Source organism: Diprion similis, chromosome 3 (assembly GCF_021155765.1).
Source record: "Diprion similis isolate iyDipSimi1 chromosome 3, iyDipSimi1.1, whole genome shotgun sequence".
In the NCBI taxonomy this organism is placed as follows: Eukaryota; Metazoa; Arthropoda; class Insecta; order Hymenoptera; family Diprionidae; genus Diprion; species Diprion similis.
Genome location: NC_060107.1, coordinates 3,345,477 through 3,361,642, shown reverse-complemented (window position 1 = coordinate 3,361,642; position 16,166 = coordinate 3,345,477). Strand labels below are relative to the sequence as shown.

At 40.5% G+C, this 16,166-nt stretch overlaps 2 protein-coding genes across 2 annotated transcripts; one reads left to right on the top strand and one right to left on the bottom strand.

The window, feature by feature from the left end:
* Positions 1-401: 401 nt before the first annotated feature.
* Positions 402-2,382, bottom strand: LOC124416766 (heparan sulfate glucosamine 3-O-sulfotransferase 6). Its single transcript, XM_046898089.1, has 3 exons — positions 1,669-2,382; positions 1,024-1,514; positions 402-937 (listed from the first exon to the last, which is right to left on the bottom strand). The coding sequence occupies exons 1-3, from the start codon at positions 2,172-2,174 to the stop codon at positions 813-815; spliced, it is 1,122 nt and encodes a 373-aa protein (XP_046754045.1). The 5' UTR covers positions 2,175-2,382; the 3' UTR covers positions 402-812.
* A 3,533-nt stretch (positions 2,383-5,915) lies between these two features.
* LOC124416768 (GILT-like protein 1) lies at positions 5,916-9,359 on the top strand. Its single transcript, XM_046898090.1, has 4 exons — positions 5,916-6,075; positions 7,918-8,247; positions 8,380-8,535; positions 9,061-9,359. The coding sequence occupies exons 1-4, from the start codon at positions 6,019-6,021 to the stop codon at positions 9,235-9,237; spliced, it is 720 nt and encodes a 239-aa protein (XP_046754046.1). The 5' UTR covers positions 5,916-6,018; the 3' UTR covers positions 9,238-9,359.
* Positions 9,360-16,166: the final 6,807 nt, after the last annotated feature.

The following is a 16,166-nucleotide window of genomic DNA, read 5'->3' as shown; positions in this document are numbered from 1 at the left end:
AAACCAATATTATATATTTATGCACATATTAATTGTCATTGAAGGGCTACTGGCGTATGAATACGTATGTATGTATATACGTACACATTATTCATATATTATGAAGATAGTCGCGAGCGTGCTTATTACAGTAATTAACAATAGGCATTAAACTATACAGGTATGTATATAGTTTATTAAATATTAGTTGAGCAAAGCAACGTGCTTATATATTTCAGTGTATAACGAGGTGCACTTTCTAAACACAGTATATATATATATATATATATATATATACATATATGTGTGTGTGTGTATATATATATATATATATTACAACCGCATTTTTCGATAATTCTTATCCTAGAAGAAAGAAAAAAAAAACAGCGTTGACGCAATTTTCAGGTATAACAATTCGTATATTAACCGCGTTCGAATCCACCATCGCGCTGGATCTAATAATTATACAATTAAACTGACTATTGAAGAATTACTTCATACGCGTGCATTTGAAGATAAATTTAATATCACTCTAACATCGTTAAACGCCGCGGGACCTGATTTCTCGTTACGTATATAATATAGTGTCTACATAAGGTATATATATATACATTATTGTTAGGTACAACCAGTATAGGTGAGTTATTTTTAAAGGAAAAAAATTATAGCCATCGGCATTGGAATATTTTTGAACAGTAATATCGCATCGCCTTGTTATATAAATATAATTACGAGATTAGCGTTAAAAATTGACTGAGTTCCTCCTCGCTATAATCCTAAGATATGTCTATGTTTAATTCAGGCCAAACAGTTCCACAGCCTCTGCAAACAGTCTACGGCCATCCAAAATTCATTCCGGTTAGCTGATAGAATCGTTGATTAAAAGGCCGATAAAAATCCCTGAGACGTTGCACTGCTGCTGGATCTATGTGGGGATGGCTTCGCCCCTTCGTTTTACCTTTTCCAAAAACGAGAGAGAAAAATTTTTCATATTTTTTTTTTTGTTTCCCTTTGTTTTTCGCCTTTCTAATTCCTTTCACTTACCCAAACAGTGCGGACTGGATCGTCCCTCCGACTTGAGGAGGCAGGGAAATCCCTTCGTCGAGTTGAAGTAGAAGTGTTTTTCCGAAATTACCCGTTTCAAGCCGAGGAAATCCTGGACCCTCGCGATCTCGGCTACCGGGTCGGCTATCAAACGTTCACCGCTGACAAATAGGAGCTGGGAAAGTGGGAAGTAGAGGAGCCAGTGCTCCAGGTGCTTCGCATACACGCCGATCTTGAGCGGTCCCCAGGAGGTATCAACGACTTGGGAATCGTTTAGGAAGGCCAACTCCTCGAACCGCGGCATTTTCACGCGCTTACTTTTCACCTGGGTGTAGTCGGATATTGCTCTGGTCACCGGATCTCGAACAACTACGATCAGCTTCGTGCCTGGATTCATGTGCTGTACTCGACGAGGCACTTCCTCTCTTATGAAATATGATGGTGTTTTTTCCATCGTTACTTGGCCCTCCAGGGTCGGCGGCATGCGATGCCTGTAAACGAGAGAAAATCCGTGAGATCACTAAGAAAAATCTTATTTCTCATGGTTCATCAAGCCATAATACTTCCATATTATATTGACACAGTCGACATAATCGTACCAACATAATCATAGCGTATAGTAGACCAGGCCTGATAAGCACTCACCTATACCAATGAAAACCCTTGGAGTAGTGTCGGTCAAAGAAATGGACCTCGGAACCGGCGGCTCTGATGTCTGGATGGAGTCTAAGGAATTCCAGAAGTGCCCTGGTGCCTCCCTTCTTAACTCCGATTATTAGGGCTACGGGCAGTTGTCTTCCGGGTCTGAGTCCCTGTTGTCTGAGGATTTGATACTTCGGAGCAACGTCGATTAACTCTCGTAGCAGGGTCTCGTTGTTTGACCATAAGGGGACCAGCTGGACTTTTGTCGTGCGTGGATCGAGGCTCGCGATGTTGTCCAACGGGATTTCCTCAACCTTCACTTGGCTGGGTGATCGCAACAACAGCGTCTCGGAATAAGAGTCCGCCTGTTGACTCCTCTGAAGTGTTAATTTTCGCGACAAGCCGCCCAGGAGGCACCCGTTGTACTTGAATGTGATCCAGATGAGAGTCGTGACGAAAAATGTTAACAAGATGAACTGTTTTGTCCAAAAGTATTTCCTCAGTTCCATTTTCTTCGTTCAGTTATTATCGCTTTTTAATTTCTCTTGGTACTTTCTTTCATTATCATGGATATCGACGATAATTTTCAGGAACGTTCATCTTTATTTTATGATATGGTCGTTACTCTGATATGCACTTTGAACACTTGCAATCAGACTGTCAAACATTTCGCCGTGTATGTGTGTACATCTGCGGAAGGCAAAAATTCAGTTTAACGTTTCTTGTTTTCCAAAATCGTTTTGCTGTTATCTAGATATGCAGTTTGCCTGGTGTATTTTTACGTGCTTAAACTCACCGTTTGTTTTTTTTTTTTTTTTTTGTACCAAAGTCTTTCCCGTTTCCTCTTTCACCAAAAAAATGTTACCTGTAGCGTCACTCAACTTTCCCGTGAAATGCAGGTTGCGGAAATACTTCTTCAGGCGCAGTACTTAATGCGATGATCATGTCAAGATTGCACCCAACGATCTCAAATTTATCGTATAAAAATGTCTTGAATGGGATCTGGAAACTACAGAATTATCAAAAATGTACCAGCCGGAAGCCCAAGCTGTGAGCTTACGTATCGATAGTTAGGATATGCGAATTCAGAATAATAATTTTGCATCAAATAATGCCAAAATGCTGAAAGATTAAATAATTGAGTATTTTTTATTCGTAGATTTTGCCCCGTCATGTCATTTTAACGCACATTAGCAAAATTCATGCAAGAATTTATCATGCACCTACGTTTGGCACGCTAATCGATAGCTGATTGAGTTCAACGTAATTCATTCATGAACGAATTCTGATTAATTTAGCCCCGAAAAACACGTGTACACCGAACACATAAATATTTCAACTCACGATGTGTTGACAACAGCAACCGCAACGTCAGCTAATTCTCATCTTGCGGAAAAAGATCTGTCAGCAAGGTAAAGCACACACTTCATTTCGTCAAAGAGAAGGGAATTTTATTTCTCGCTATCACGCGGCGTGCCTGCGAGATCAATACCGGAGTAATGAACCCGTCGAGGCCCATATTCAAAAACAGAGTAAAACAGATTTACGATGTATAGTGTATTCCGTGCAATCACCACTCGATGCGGGGTCCAATTTTTCCGTCAACTTGAAACGCGCATTCGGATAATTTTGCCCATATTCACGCGTGGTTTCAAATTTTTATTACTGTCAGACCGCATTGCGTCTCGTCCTGATGCAGGTCATAATCCTCCGCGATAGCCACACGAATACAATGTGCATGCCAAAATGACACAGTGGCGGTATCTGGATATTCTCCTGTAACCAGCTCTTTCTGTAGATCAATATAGTTGTATCAGTCGTGATAATGAAGTAAGCTGTCTTATCGACGGCAAAAGTCTTTCGAGACGCTTATGGTATGAACGGATTTGAGTAAAGGCGCATGAGCGAGTGCATGGGTTCTTTATTTTGATCGTTTTCCAAATGTTAAACTTGTTTAACGATGCAGGATGTTTTTATCAAGTCTTGCCGTATAGATACCCTGACTAAGGTATGACGTAAAACAAATATATATTATAAGTTGAAAGTCTCAGAGTGTCAAGTCCCTGGAGTAAAGTTTGGAGAGATGATCATGTAGTCTCTACTCTTACAAGTGATAATTAGCGATAATTGCAACTCATGAACCGCTTCTGATCTCAGTTCATATAGTGTGGGCGTAGGAACTCCAGCTATTTTAATTTCGTTTCAAACTAACATCGCAAACAACGGGTGAAACTCCATATGACATTTTTCCTGCCTTCGATGGTAACTTTTGTACTTTTTATTTGTATTCAGAGGTACGATATGCATTTAAGGCAACATCCTGTAGATTATGATACTGTGGTACGGAAACCACAATTAGCAAGATTTATATTTATACATCATATAAATGGCGATAAGCAAGATTTATTATTACATACGATCACGCGTAAGATCAGTCTCTCTTCACTGTATATACCACGTAACATGTAATACGTATAAAATTATATTACAATTATATTTTGTCCATATTGTATAAGATTGTATATATGAAATGTTCAATCAATGAAATACATATTGCCCGCGAGATAATATTTTAAATCCTAATGCCCATGTATTATATTCCACATATTCCATATTCCTACTATGAAGACACTACTGCTTGTGCCTCAGGCAACTCTTGTGTAAACGTTCGATGCGCAGTCGAAAGAGTTTCCGCATTGCGTCATCATTTCGCACATACATCAACCACAACGAAGATAGCTGAGAAACACACGAGTTAAATAGCTAGTGTTAATAAAAATTGTACGTGATGTAGGTATAACTTAAATAATTTAAGATCTAATGGGCCACCGTACATGTATTTTCTTATACGTGTGTCACGATGAGGTGTCCAATCATTTATTGCTCTCTTGGTCTTCCTTTCAAAGTTATTTCATGAAGCGTTGTATACGTCGTTAGTTGAGTTGAAGACACAAGCGATAGTTAACTATACCTAATAACGATTCACGCGTACATACAGATGTGAATGCTTGTAATGCCCATACAATATTTGTGTGGTGTTCTACCATGCGTGAATGTCGAACGAATACACTTAGGAATGTGTAACCATGTTATGTATACACACGTGCATATATGTAGGTATATATATCGTATGACGTCTCGGTCTGAAATACACGTCAACGGGTGCTTGGTGCTGGAATGGTAATGTAATTCATTTAAGTATGTTATTCTTGGGCGAGTCTACCGTATAAATATAACTTCATTTATTTGTTCATGCACCGATGTACTTTATCCTGATGGTATATCATTTTTATCCACATTCGAACGTTGTTCAAGATCGTACCAAGATCGCACAATCCGTCCAGGTATATATCAGTGGAAAAATACCAAACTCTATAAAAACTCGGCATGCGACACTGTATTATTATTGGGTGTGACGCGAAAACGGGATAGCTTCCAAATGTCAAGATCACTTCAAAATCGAATGCAGCATCCTAAGCTGTGGTTCATGCAATGTGCTTCTAACAACATCAGGATTTTCCTTCATGAAAGAAGTTCATCTTCTTAGACAGAGACAAAATCTATAGTTTACAAGCGAATTGTGGTTTGAAAGCGGGAGAGGTAAAGAAACGAAACAAGTTTCTGCCTTATATTGATTTGATTCTTCTAACATACATTATTCCATGTAAGTAACCAATGGGATACGCAACGTTACAGGTAACCACTCGAAAAGTTTTGAGATCAGCTTATACAGTGAGTGGAAATTGTTTTATCAGGTCCATGTTGTTACAAAGATTTACTTTCCAAAAGTCTTCCAACAGTTTCAGTCGAAACCAATCGCTCAACACCTTGTAGAAGAACTTTTATCCGGGATTGAAGGTGTTCAGCGGCGGTTGGCTGCAGTTAACTAAAATTCGAGGTACGGAGTCAAAAACCCGTTAAGGTAGATATTCTCGCCGGTCTCTAGCCGGTGTCGCGTGATGTATCCAGTCTTGTTTTTATGCCTACCGTGTAATGTCGTCTATACGTAGACCGTTACACCTGATGGTATAGAAAGTACGGCGAATAACGCTGCGTGTTTGCCGGCTATATAACGCCCATGGTATAATATAATCTTCACCGTACAAACTCCCCTCCATCAAAGAATTCACTATACCTTTCCTTTATACAAACATTCTTGTCCGATTTGTATTAGTGGGCACATGTACAATGTACATGTGTTTACAGTGCAGAGTGTGGGTCAAAATGCGGAGCCTGTGAACGGGTGCTAGCTGTTGGGTCAGTCCTTAGTCAGCCATCAGAGTCAGCGGAATAGTCGCCAATTTAAAGCTCGTCATTTTTCACAGCCGCATCTGGGAAGTGCATCCGTACAAAATGAGTAAATACTTGGTGTTGCTGCTTATAACTATCGGTGCTGTCACTGCTCAGCAGGTATATTTTTTCTCTTTATTCAATTTGCCTATATTATATAGTACTATTTTACGCAGTTGTATTGGACGAGGATGTAATTCCATTGTTCGCGACCGCTCTTCCGAAACCTCTTGAAAACCGGTTGTACGGATTTCTTTTTATTCTTCATACAATATACCTCGCCACCTACGCGGATCTACAAATAAGACGAGCTTGGCGGCGCCGTTCGTCGCGACTACCACCTAGCTGACTTATTTTATGAACTATGTTCAACGCAAACTTCTATTTCGTAATACGGCGTCCCGGAAACTCCGCGCCCTGGAAACCGCTAAATCAAGATGGCCTTTGCCACACCTTATAAACTTATTGAAGACCAACTTGACATCTTACTCGTTAATCGTTGTTGTGTTGTATATCATGTATTATATCTTGACTTTTGTCATTGCTTACATTTCTCTCTCTCTCTCTTTTTTACCAGTCTTCACCATGTTTGAATTATTTCATTTATTCACGAGGCTATAACGTTTAATTAGCGAAGACACAAACTTCGGTATATTGCTGTATTTCAATATCATATTGTTCAAATTGCTATACAACTTAATTAATAATTACTATTCTGCAATTGCGCGTTGACAGACCAAATTAATTAATTTATTACTTTTATACTTTATTTATAACTACTATATTCTGTTTGAAATCTACGTTTTCAACTTTATTTGAAATTTACGTTCTCAACTTATTGTACACTGTGCGTGCGTTTTATTTTTGTGTGCCATACCCTTACGGTCGTTAGGGGACTTTGACCTACGATTAACTAGATAAACATTACATTACATTCCAAATGAGCTCTACCCGAATAAACTCATGAGGCGTCTAGTTTGAATAAAGTAAATGAATCACAAATAAACGTATTAGTAATACATTAAATCGGTATTTCAATAATAATAAAATATATTTTGCTATAATTATGATTTATTCAACTTTTGCAACGTCATCTTGCTGAGAATGCTGCTCGTGTGCAGGCATGTTTAGAAGAGAATATCATTGCTCGAATTTACAATAGCTTCAATTCAATATTATTGAAATTAAAATAACGTTAAGCTGACGCGTATTTTTATATTCTTGCCATTTTTATTAATTGTAGGTTTTTAGTTTATTTACGGCATAATGACTGGAATTGTTTAGAATGTATCCAGGGATTGAAGACTTATTGCATTTTTTCTAAAGCAAGTGTAATTATTAAAGTTATTTTTTATCGAACACTTCGAGATTCCGACTTTGAGTCATGAAGATAGTTTGAAAATCGTTGAACGTCATTTAAAAAAATCTGATAGAACTCCCGCTGCTTTCAAGGGATGTTTATCATTGAAGTTAATATTGAGTAAATACAGGCAATTTCTATTGGTCGTGTTATTGTAAGAGTGCCTGAAATGGGGATTCGAGACTTGTTTGGCATTTTATTTGAAGTTACTCAACTGTTTACCGTTCCAACTTCATGACCACTGTTCGTGATAAATACCATAATATATTATTCAAATTCATGCCGGATGAGGTACATACATACAGTGATGACTGTAACCCACTTTCTGAAGTCCTTTGTATTCGAACCATCTATGGTGCAATAGCGGAGAGAATGCGTGTGCGGATCTCTATGGATCAAAACCCGAAACCACAGACGTAAAATAGACGAACCACTCCAATGTTTAATACATTTTTTATGATCTATACTTTAATATCTCCATGGCTAAACTTCTAGAGATTTTTTCAGAATGTTTTACAGCATCTTAATGGGGAAATGAGCATTGTTCTTCTCGGCTTTTGGATTTATTGTTCGTAATTTCTTTTCTTTTACACACGTTGCAGAAGGTCTCAGTGAAGATTTACTACGAGTCACTATGCCAAGACAGCATAGATTTTTTCACAAAAAAATTTGTACCAGCATGGCGCGATGTAGATGTACAGAGTCGCATTAACCTGGGGTTGATCCCGTATGGAAAATCTACATCAAATCCGTCCGACCCGACTAACAGGTGGACATGCCATCATGGACTCAATGAGTGTACCGGCAATAAGTTGCAATCATGCATTATCGACAACTCTGCGGAACTAACGGTTAAAAATAAAGTGGATTTCATAGAATGCCTTATGGCCAAAGCTAGTAAAGACGTACCTTACATGCAGACTGTAGATTCCGTAAGTATTTGAAAGTTGAAACAAAGATCACATTACGTCCGGAAAATGAACGTTGACAAAGTATCTTTGCGCTCCTTCCTCCCCCGACATTCCAGATTTTCAGATAAATTTTCCATATTTTCATTATTACAGTGTGCATCTACACTACATACGAGTACCATGACGTTGGATAGTTGGAAACAATGTGCTAATGGTCCCCAAGGAAATAAGCTATATGAAATGAATCAGAACAAGACAGATGCTCTACAAAACCCTCTGAAGTCCGTCCCAACGATTGTCTTTAACGACGTAAGTAATAATATTTTTTTTCACATATACACGGAATCTCCGATTTCGCTACTATTTTCGAGGTAGTAGAGTACTGTTTTGCCGACCGGAGCGCCGTTATTCATACTTTGCTCCCAGTTTCCCCTTCTTTTTTCCTACCGAGTCTCAGCTGGCCCTCCGGCAGTTTAGTCTATTCCCTACTTATCGACATGGGAGCGAAATCGGCGTTTCATACTATTTCTTGCAGTATGAGGTCCTATACTGAGTCTCACGCTCACGAGCCTTATTTTGGAATTGTTTGGTACATTTGTTAGTTTTAATTCATGTAACAAAGCCAGTCAAATTGTAATCTAACTTAATACGTGTACTAATCACTAATATAATAATCACGCTGTGATAATTATGGTAGATTTAAAACTCGGATTTGCATAAAATTTAAAACCTGTGTGGGACTTTTAAAGGAAATCTGTACAATAAATCAACTTCAGCTATTGCTTCGTTCTTCCCGATGAACAATTGTTCAAATCATTAAATATTTTTGCACAGAGATATGACAAAGCAGATTCTGACGCTGCGCAGAAATCCTTCCTAAATGTTTTGTGCAAATACATTACGGATTCTCCGAAGCCAAAGGCCTGCGACACCGCAAGCGGAGCTCCGAGCGCAACTGCAGGATTCGTGTCCTTAATAACTGCTGGTCTTATTTACCGTATGCTGTCATGAGCTGCCTCAGCTATATGTGTACGGCCATACCATATCTTTTATACACTTTAAATAGCATTAGAGTACTACAAGTAAGAAGAAGATTTTTTTAATATATTTAATACGTTTATTACAATTCTATTGCTGAAATATCAATTCATGTATTATGTATTCGTAATTTGGATAAATAAAATGAAAAACATTGTTTGTAAAAATCCATACCTGTCTCTGTAAATTTTAAACTATTCTGTAATCCACTTATTGTTAGTGAAGAAGTAATTTCACGCCACAGAATTTCGAAAGCATTGATACTGGTGAACTTTTTAGGCCGTGACAAATTCTTGAAGGTAGCATCAAACCGCTAGCCTTCACCCAGTGAGTTTGCAATTCAGAATCATTTTAGGAATACTAGCAAATTGTTACTCCGATTGCCTATCAGTAGGCGCCGACGTAGCCAATTTTTCGGACATTACTTCGAAGAAGCATTAATCGGAGTGACTTGGTATTAAAGGCACGGTGTTCGCTCGCAAAAATATGCCGGGAAATCTCTTGAATTATTCAATTTTAGCGATTTCAAGATCAGCCAAATTTGAGGCGTGTATGTTGAAACTATGATAATAACTATCTGATGTGATGGTTTCATATTTTATTTGAGACGATGTATAGTGCACACTCATTTCCTCGAACAAACCTTAGACTACTTCTGAAATTTTGAATCGAGTTCTCGTGTTCCTCGTTGCCTTTCACTTCAAATCTATTGTTCGAATCGTTACTTTGCTATACACTGAAACCTGAAAACTTGTACTAGAATGAGGTCGTATTAAGGAAGCAACTGAATATGAGTAGATTCAATTTATAATGATTCTTCCCCTCTGTCTTGAAAACTGTGGGCAAATATTTATTGTTTAGCTGTACCTGTTGTTCCGTTGCTCGCAGCGTATTGGGACTGCGTGCAATCAATTCCACTAGCAAAATTACGCCGTTTTAGGGCGTCAACGGATTGTTTCCAGCGTTTTCAAAATCATCGAAATTTTCACCAAAAATCCATAGGGGTTGATCTTTCGTTTTTTTCGGGCGACAATTTTGTCTCTCAGAATCGATTTGTGTGACGATATTTAGATTATTTGGACCCACAGGGATGCAGAGAACGCGGCAAAGATGACGTAAAAACTACGGCCGAGGAATCACGGTGACGATCTCCAGTTTTTAGGCTGTAACTTTGCAGGCGTTGCTCGCAGCGTATTGGGACTGCGCTTGATCGATTCCTCTCGCAAAATTACGTCGGAATAGTGCCTCACAGAATTAATTGCAGCACTTTCCAAAGTCGTCGAAATTTTCGCCAAAAATTCAAAGGGGTTAGCCTTACTTTTTTGGTGAATTTTTGAGCCGAAAATTTCTCGACTCGGAATTGATTCCTATGACCCTTTCCAGAGTAAATCGACCCCCAGGAACTCGAAAATCACGTGCAAAAGAGCGTAGGACCAACAGCAGAGAAATGAGGACGAAAATCTGCGATTTTTTGGCTGTTACTTTGCAGGCGTTGCTCGCAGCGTATTGGGACTGCGCTTGATCGATTCCTCTCGCAAAATTACGTCGGAATAGTGCCTCGCGGAATTAATTGCAGCACTTCTCAAAGTCGTCGAAATTTTCGCCAAAAATCTGAAGGGGTTAGCCTTACTTTTGTGGTGAATTTTTGAGCCGAAAATTTCTCGACTCGGAATCGATTCCTATGACCCTTTCCGGAGTAAATCGACCCCCAGGAACTCAAAAATCACGTGAAAAAGAGCGTAGGACCAACAGCAGAGAAATAAGGACGAAAATCTGCGGTTTTTTGGCTGTTACTTTGCAGGCGTTGCTCGCAGCGTATTGGGACTGCGCTTGTTCGATTCCTCTCGCAAAATTACGTCGGAATAGTGCCTCACAGAATTAATTGCGGCACTTCTCAAAGTCGTCGAAATTTTCGCCAAAAATCCAAAGGGGTTAGCCTTACTTTTGTGGTGAATTTTTGGGCCGAAAATTTCTCGACTCGGAATCGATTCGTATGACCCTTTCCGGAGTAAATCGACCCCCAGGAACTCAAAAATCACATGAAAAACAACGTAGGACCAACAGCAGAGAAATAAGGACAAAAATCTGTGGTTATTTGGCTGTAACTTTGCAGGCGTTGCTCGCAGCGTATTGGGACTGCGCTTGTTCGATTCCTCTCGCAAAATTACGTCGAAATAGTGCCTCACAGAATTATTTGCAGCACTTCTCAAAGTCGTCGAAATTTTCGCCAAAAATCCAAAGGGGTTAGCCTTACTTTTTTGGTGAATTTTCGAGCCGAAAATTTCTGGACTCGGAATCGATTCCTATGACCCTTTCCGGAGTAAATCGACCCCCAGGAACTCAAAAATCACGTGAAAAAGAGCGTAGGACCAACAGCGGAGAAATGAGGATGAAAATCTGTGGTTTTTTGGCTGTAACTTTGCAGGCGTTGCTCGCAGCGTATTGGGACTGCGCTTGATCGATTCCTCTCGCAAAATTACGTCGGAACAGTGCCTCACAGAATTAATTGCAGCACTTCTCAAAGTCGTCGAAATTTTCGCCAAAAATCCAAAGGGGTTAGCCTTACTTTTGTGGTGAATTTTTGAGCCGAAAATTTCTCGACTCGGAATTGATTCCTATGACCCTTTCCGAAGTAAATCGACCCCCAGGAACTCAAAAATCATGTGAAAAAGAGCGTAGGACCAACAGCAGAGAAATGAGGACGAAAATCTGCGGTTTTTTGGCTGTAACTTTGCAGGCGTTGCTCGCAGCGTATTGGGACTGCGCTTGATCGAATCCTCTCGCAAAATTACGTCGGAACAGTGCCTCACAGAATTAATTGCAGCACTTCTCAAAGTCGTCGAAATTTTCGCCAAAAATCCAAAGGGGTTAGCCTTACTTTTGTGGTGAATTTTTGAGCCGAAAATTTCTCGACTCGGAATTGATTCCTATGACCCTTTCCGAAGTAAATCGACCCCCAGGAACTCAAAAATCATGTGAAAAAGAGCGTAGGACCAACAGCAGAGAAATGAGGACGAAAATCTGCGGTTTTTTGGCTGTAACTTTGCAGGCGTTGCTCGCAGCGTATTGGGACTGCGCTTGATCGATTCCTCTCGCAAAATTACGTCGGAACAGTGCCTCACAGAATTAATTGCAGCACTTTTCAAAGTTGTCGAAATTTTCGCCAAAAATACAAAGGGGTTAGCCTTACTTTTTTGGTGAATTTTTGAGCCGAAAATTTCTCGACTCGGAATTCATTCCTATGACCCTTTCCGGAGTAAATCGACCCCCAGGAACTCAAAAATCACATGAAAAACAACGTAGGACCAACAGCAGAGAAATGAGGACAAAAATCTGTGGTTTTTTGGCTGTAACTTTGCAGGCGTTGCTCGCAGCGTATTGGGACTGCGCTTGTTCGATTCCTCTCGCAAAATTACGTCGAAATAGTGCCTCACAGAATTATTTGCAGCACTTCTCAAAGTCGTCGAAATTTTCGCCAAAAATCCAAAGGGGTTAGCCTTACTTTTTTGGTGAATTTTCAAGCCGAAAATTTCTCGACTCGGAATCGATTCCTATGACCCTTTCCGGAGTAAATCGACCCCCAGAAACTCAAAAATCACGTGAAAAAGAGCGTAGGACCAACAGCGGAGAAATGAGGATGAAAATCTGTGGTTTTTTGGCTGTAACTTTGCAGGCGTTGCTCGCAGCGTATTGGGACTGCGCTTAATCGATTCCTCTCGCAAAATTACGTCGGAACAGTGCCTCACAGAATTAATTGCAGCACTTTTCAAAGTTGTCGAAATTTTCGCCAAAAATACAAAGGGGTTAGCCTTACTTTTTTGGTGAATTTTTGAGCCGAAAATTTCTCGACTCGGAATTCATTCCTATGACCCTTTCCGGAGTAAATCGACCCCCAGGAACTCAAAAATCACATGAAAAACAACGTAGGACCAACAGCAGAGAAATGAGGACAAAAATCTGTGGTTTTTTGGCTGTAACTTTGCAGGCGTTGCTCGCAGCGTATTGGGACTGCGCTTGTTCGATTCCTCTCGCAAAATTACGTCGAAATAGTGCCTCACAGAATTATTTGCAGCACTTCTCAAAGTCGTCGAAATTTTCGCCAAAAATCCAAAGGGGTTAGCCTTACTTTTTTGGTGAATTTTCAAGCCGAAAATTTCTCGACTCGGAATCGATTCCTATGACCCTTTCCGGAGTAAATCGACCCCCAGGAACTCAAAAATCACGTGAAAAAGAGCGTAGGACCAACAGCGGAGAAATGAAGATGAAAATCTGTGGTTTTTTGGCTGTAACTTTGCAGGCGTTGCTCGCAGCGTATTGGGACTGCGCTTAATCGATTCCTCTCGCAAAATTACGTCGGAACAGTGCCTCACAGAATTAATTGCAGCACTTCTCAAAGTCGTCGAAATTTTCGCCAAAAATCCAAAGGGGTTAGCCTTACTTTTGTGGTGAATTTTTGAGCCGAAAATTTCTCGACTCGAAATTGATTCCTATGACCCTTTCCGAAGTAAATCGACCCCCAGGAACTCAAAAATCATGTGAAAAAGAGCGTAGGACCAACAGCAGAGAAATGAGGACGAAAATCTGCGGTTTTTTGGCTGTAACTTTGCAGGCGTTGCTCGCAGCGTCTTGGGACTGCGCTTGATCGATTCCTGTCGCAAAATTACGTCGGAACAGTGCCTCACAGAATTAATTGCAGCACTTTTCAAAGTTGTCGAAATTTTCGCCAAAAATACAAAGGGGTTAGCCTTACTTTTTTGGTGAATTTTTGAGCCGAAAATTTCTCGACTCGGAATTCATTCCTATGACCCTTTCCGGAGTGAATCGACCCCCAGGAACTCAAGAATCACGTGAAAAAGAGCGTAGGACCAACAGCAGAGAAATAAGGACGAAAATCTGCGGTTTTTTGGCTGTAACTTTGCAGGCGTTGCTCGCAGCGTATTGGGACTGCGCTTGTTCGATTCCTCTCGCAAAATTACGTCGGAATAGTGCCTCACAGAATTAATTGCGGCACTTTTCAAAGTTGTCGAAATTTTCGCTGAAAATACAAAGGGGTTAGCCTTACTTTTTTGGTGAATTTTCGAGCCGAAAATTTCTCGACTCGGAATTGATTCCTATGACCCTTTCCGGAGTAAATCGACCCCCAGGAACTCAAAAATCACGTGAAAAAGAGCGTAGGACCAACAGCAGAGAAATAAGGACGAAAATCTGCGGTTTTTTGGCTGTTACTTTGCAGGCGTTGCTCGCAGCGTATTGGGACTGCGCTTGTTCGATTCCTCTCGCAAAATTACGTCGGAATAGTGCCTCACAGAATTAATTGCGGCACTTCTCAAAGTCGTCGAAATTTTCGCCAAAAATCCAAAGGGGTTAGCCTTACTTTTGTGGTGAATTTTTGGGCCGAAAATTTCTCGACTCGGAATCGATTCGTATGACCCTTTCCGGAGTAAATCGACCCCCAGGAACTCAAAAATCACATGAAAAACAACGTAGGACCAACAGCAGAGAAATAAGGACAAAAATCTGTGGTTATTTGGCTGTAACTTTGCAGGCGTTGCTCGCAGCGTATTGGGACTGCGCTTGTTCGATTCCTCTCGCAAAATTACGTCGAAATAGTGCCTCACAGAATTATTTGCAGCACTTCTCAAAGTCGTCGAAATTTTCGCCAAAAATCCAAAGGGGTTAGCCTTACTTTTTTGGTGAATTTTCGAGCCGAAAATTTCTGGACTCGGAATCGATTCCTATGACCCTTTCCGGAGTAAATCGACCCCCAGGAACTCAAAAATCACGTGAAAAAGAGCGTAGGACCAACAGCGGAGAAATGAGGATGAAAATCTGTGGTTTTTTGGCTGTAACTTTGCAGGCGTTGCTCGCAGCGTATTGGGACTGCGCTTGATCGATTCCTCTCGCAAAATTACGTCGGAACAGTGCCTCACAGAATTAATTGCAGCACTTCTCAAAGTCGTCGAAATTTTCGCCAAAAATCCAAAGGGGTTAGCCTTACTTTTGTGGTGAATTTTTGAGCCGAAAATTTCTCGACTCGGAATTGATTCCTATGACCCTTTCCGAAGTAAATCGACCCCCAGGAACTCAAAAATCATGTGAAAAAGAGCGTAGGACCAACAGCAGAGAAATGAGGACGAAAATCTGCGGTTTTTTGGCTGTAACTTTGCAGGCGTTGCTCGCAGCGTATTGGGACTGCGCTTGATCGATTCCTCTCGCAAAATTACGTCGGAACAGTGCCTCACAGAATTAATTGCAGCACTTCTCAAAGTCGTCGAAATTTTCGCCAAAAATCCAAAGGGGTTAGCCTTACTTTTGTGGTGAATTTTTGAGCCGAAAATTTCTCGACTCGGAATTGATTCCTATGACCCTTTCCGAAGTAAATCGACCCCCAGGAACTCAAAAATCATGTGAAAAAGAGCGTAGGACCAACAGCAGAGAAATGAGGACGAAAATCTGCGGTTTTTTGGCTGTAACTTTGCAGGCGTTGCTCGCAGCGTATTGGGACTGCGCTTGATCGATTCCTCTCGCAAAATTACGTCGGAACAGTGCCTCACAGAATTAATTGCAGCACTTTTCAAAGTTGTCGAAATTTTCGCCAAAAATACAAAGGGGTTAGCCTTACTTTTTTGGTGAATTTTTGAGCCGAAAATTTCTCGACTCGGAATTCATTCCTATGACCCTTTCCGGAGTAAATCGACCCCCAGGAACTCAAAAATCACATGAAAAACAACGTAGGACCAACAGCAGAGAAATGAGGACAAAAATCTGTGGTTTTTTGGCTGTAACTTTGCAGGCGTTGCTCGCAGCGTATTGGGACTGCGCTTGTTCGATTCCTCTCGCAAAATTACGTCGAAATAGTGCCTCACAGAATTATTTGCAGCACTTCTCAAAGTCGTCGAAAT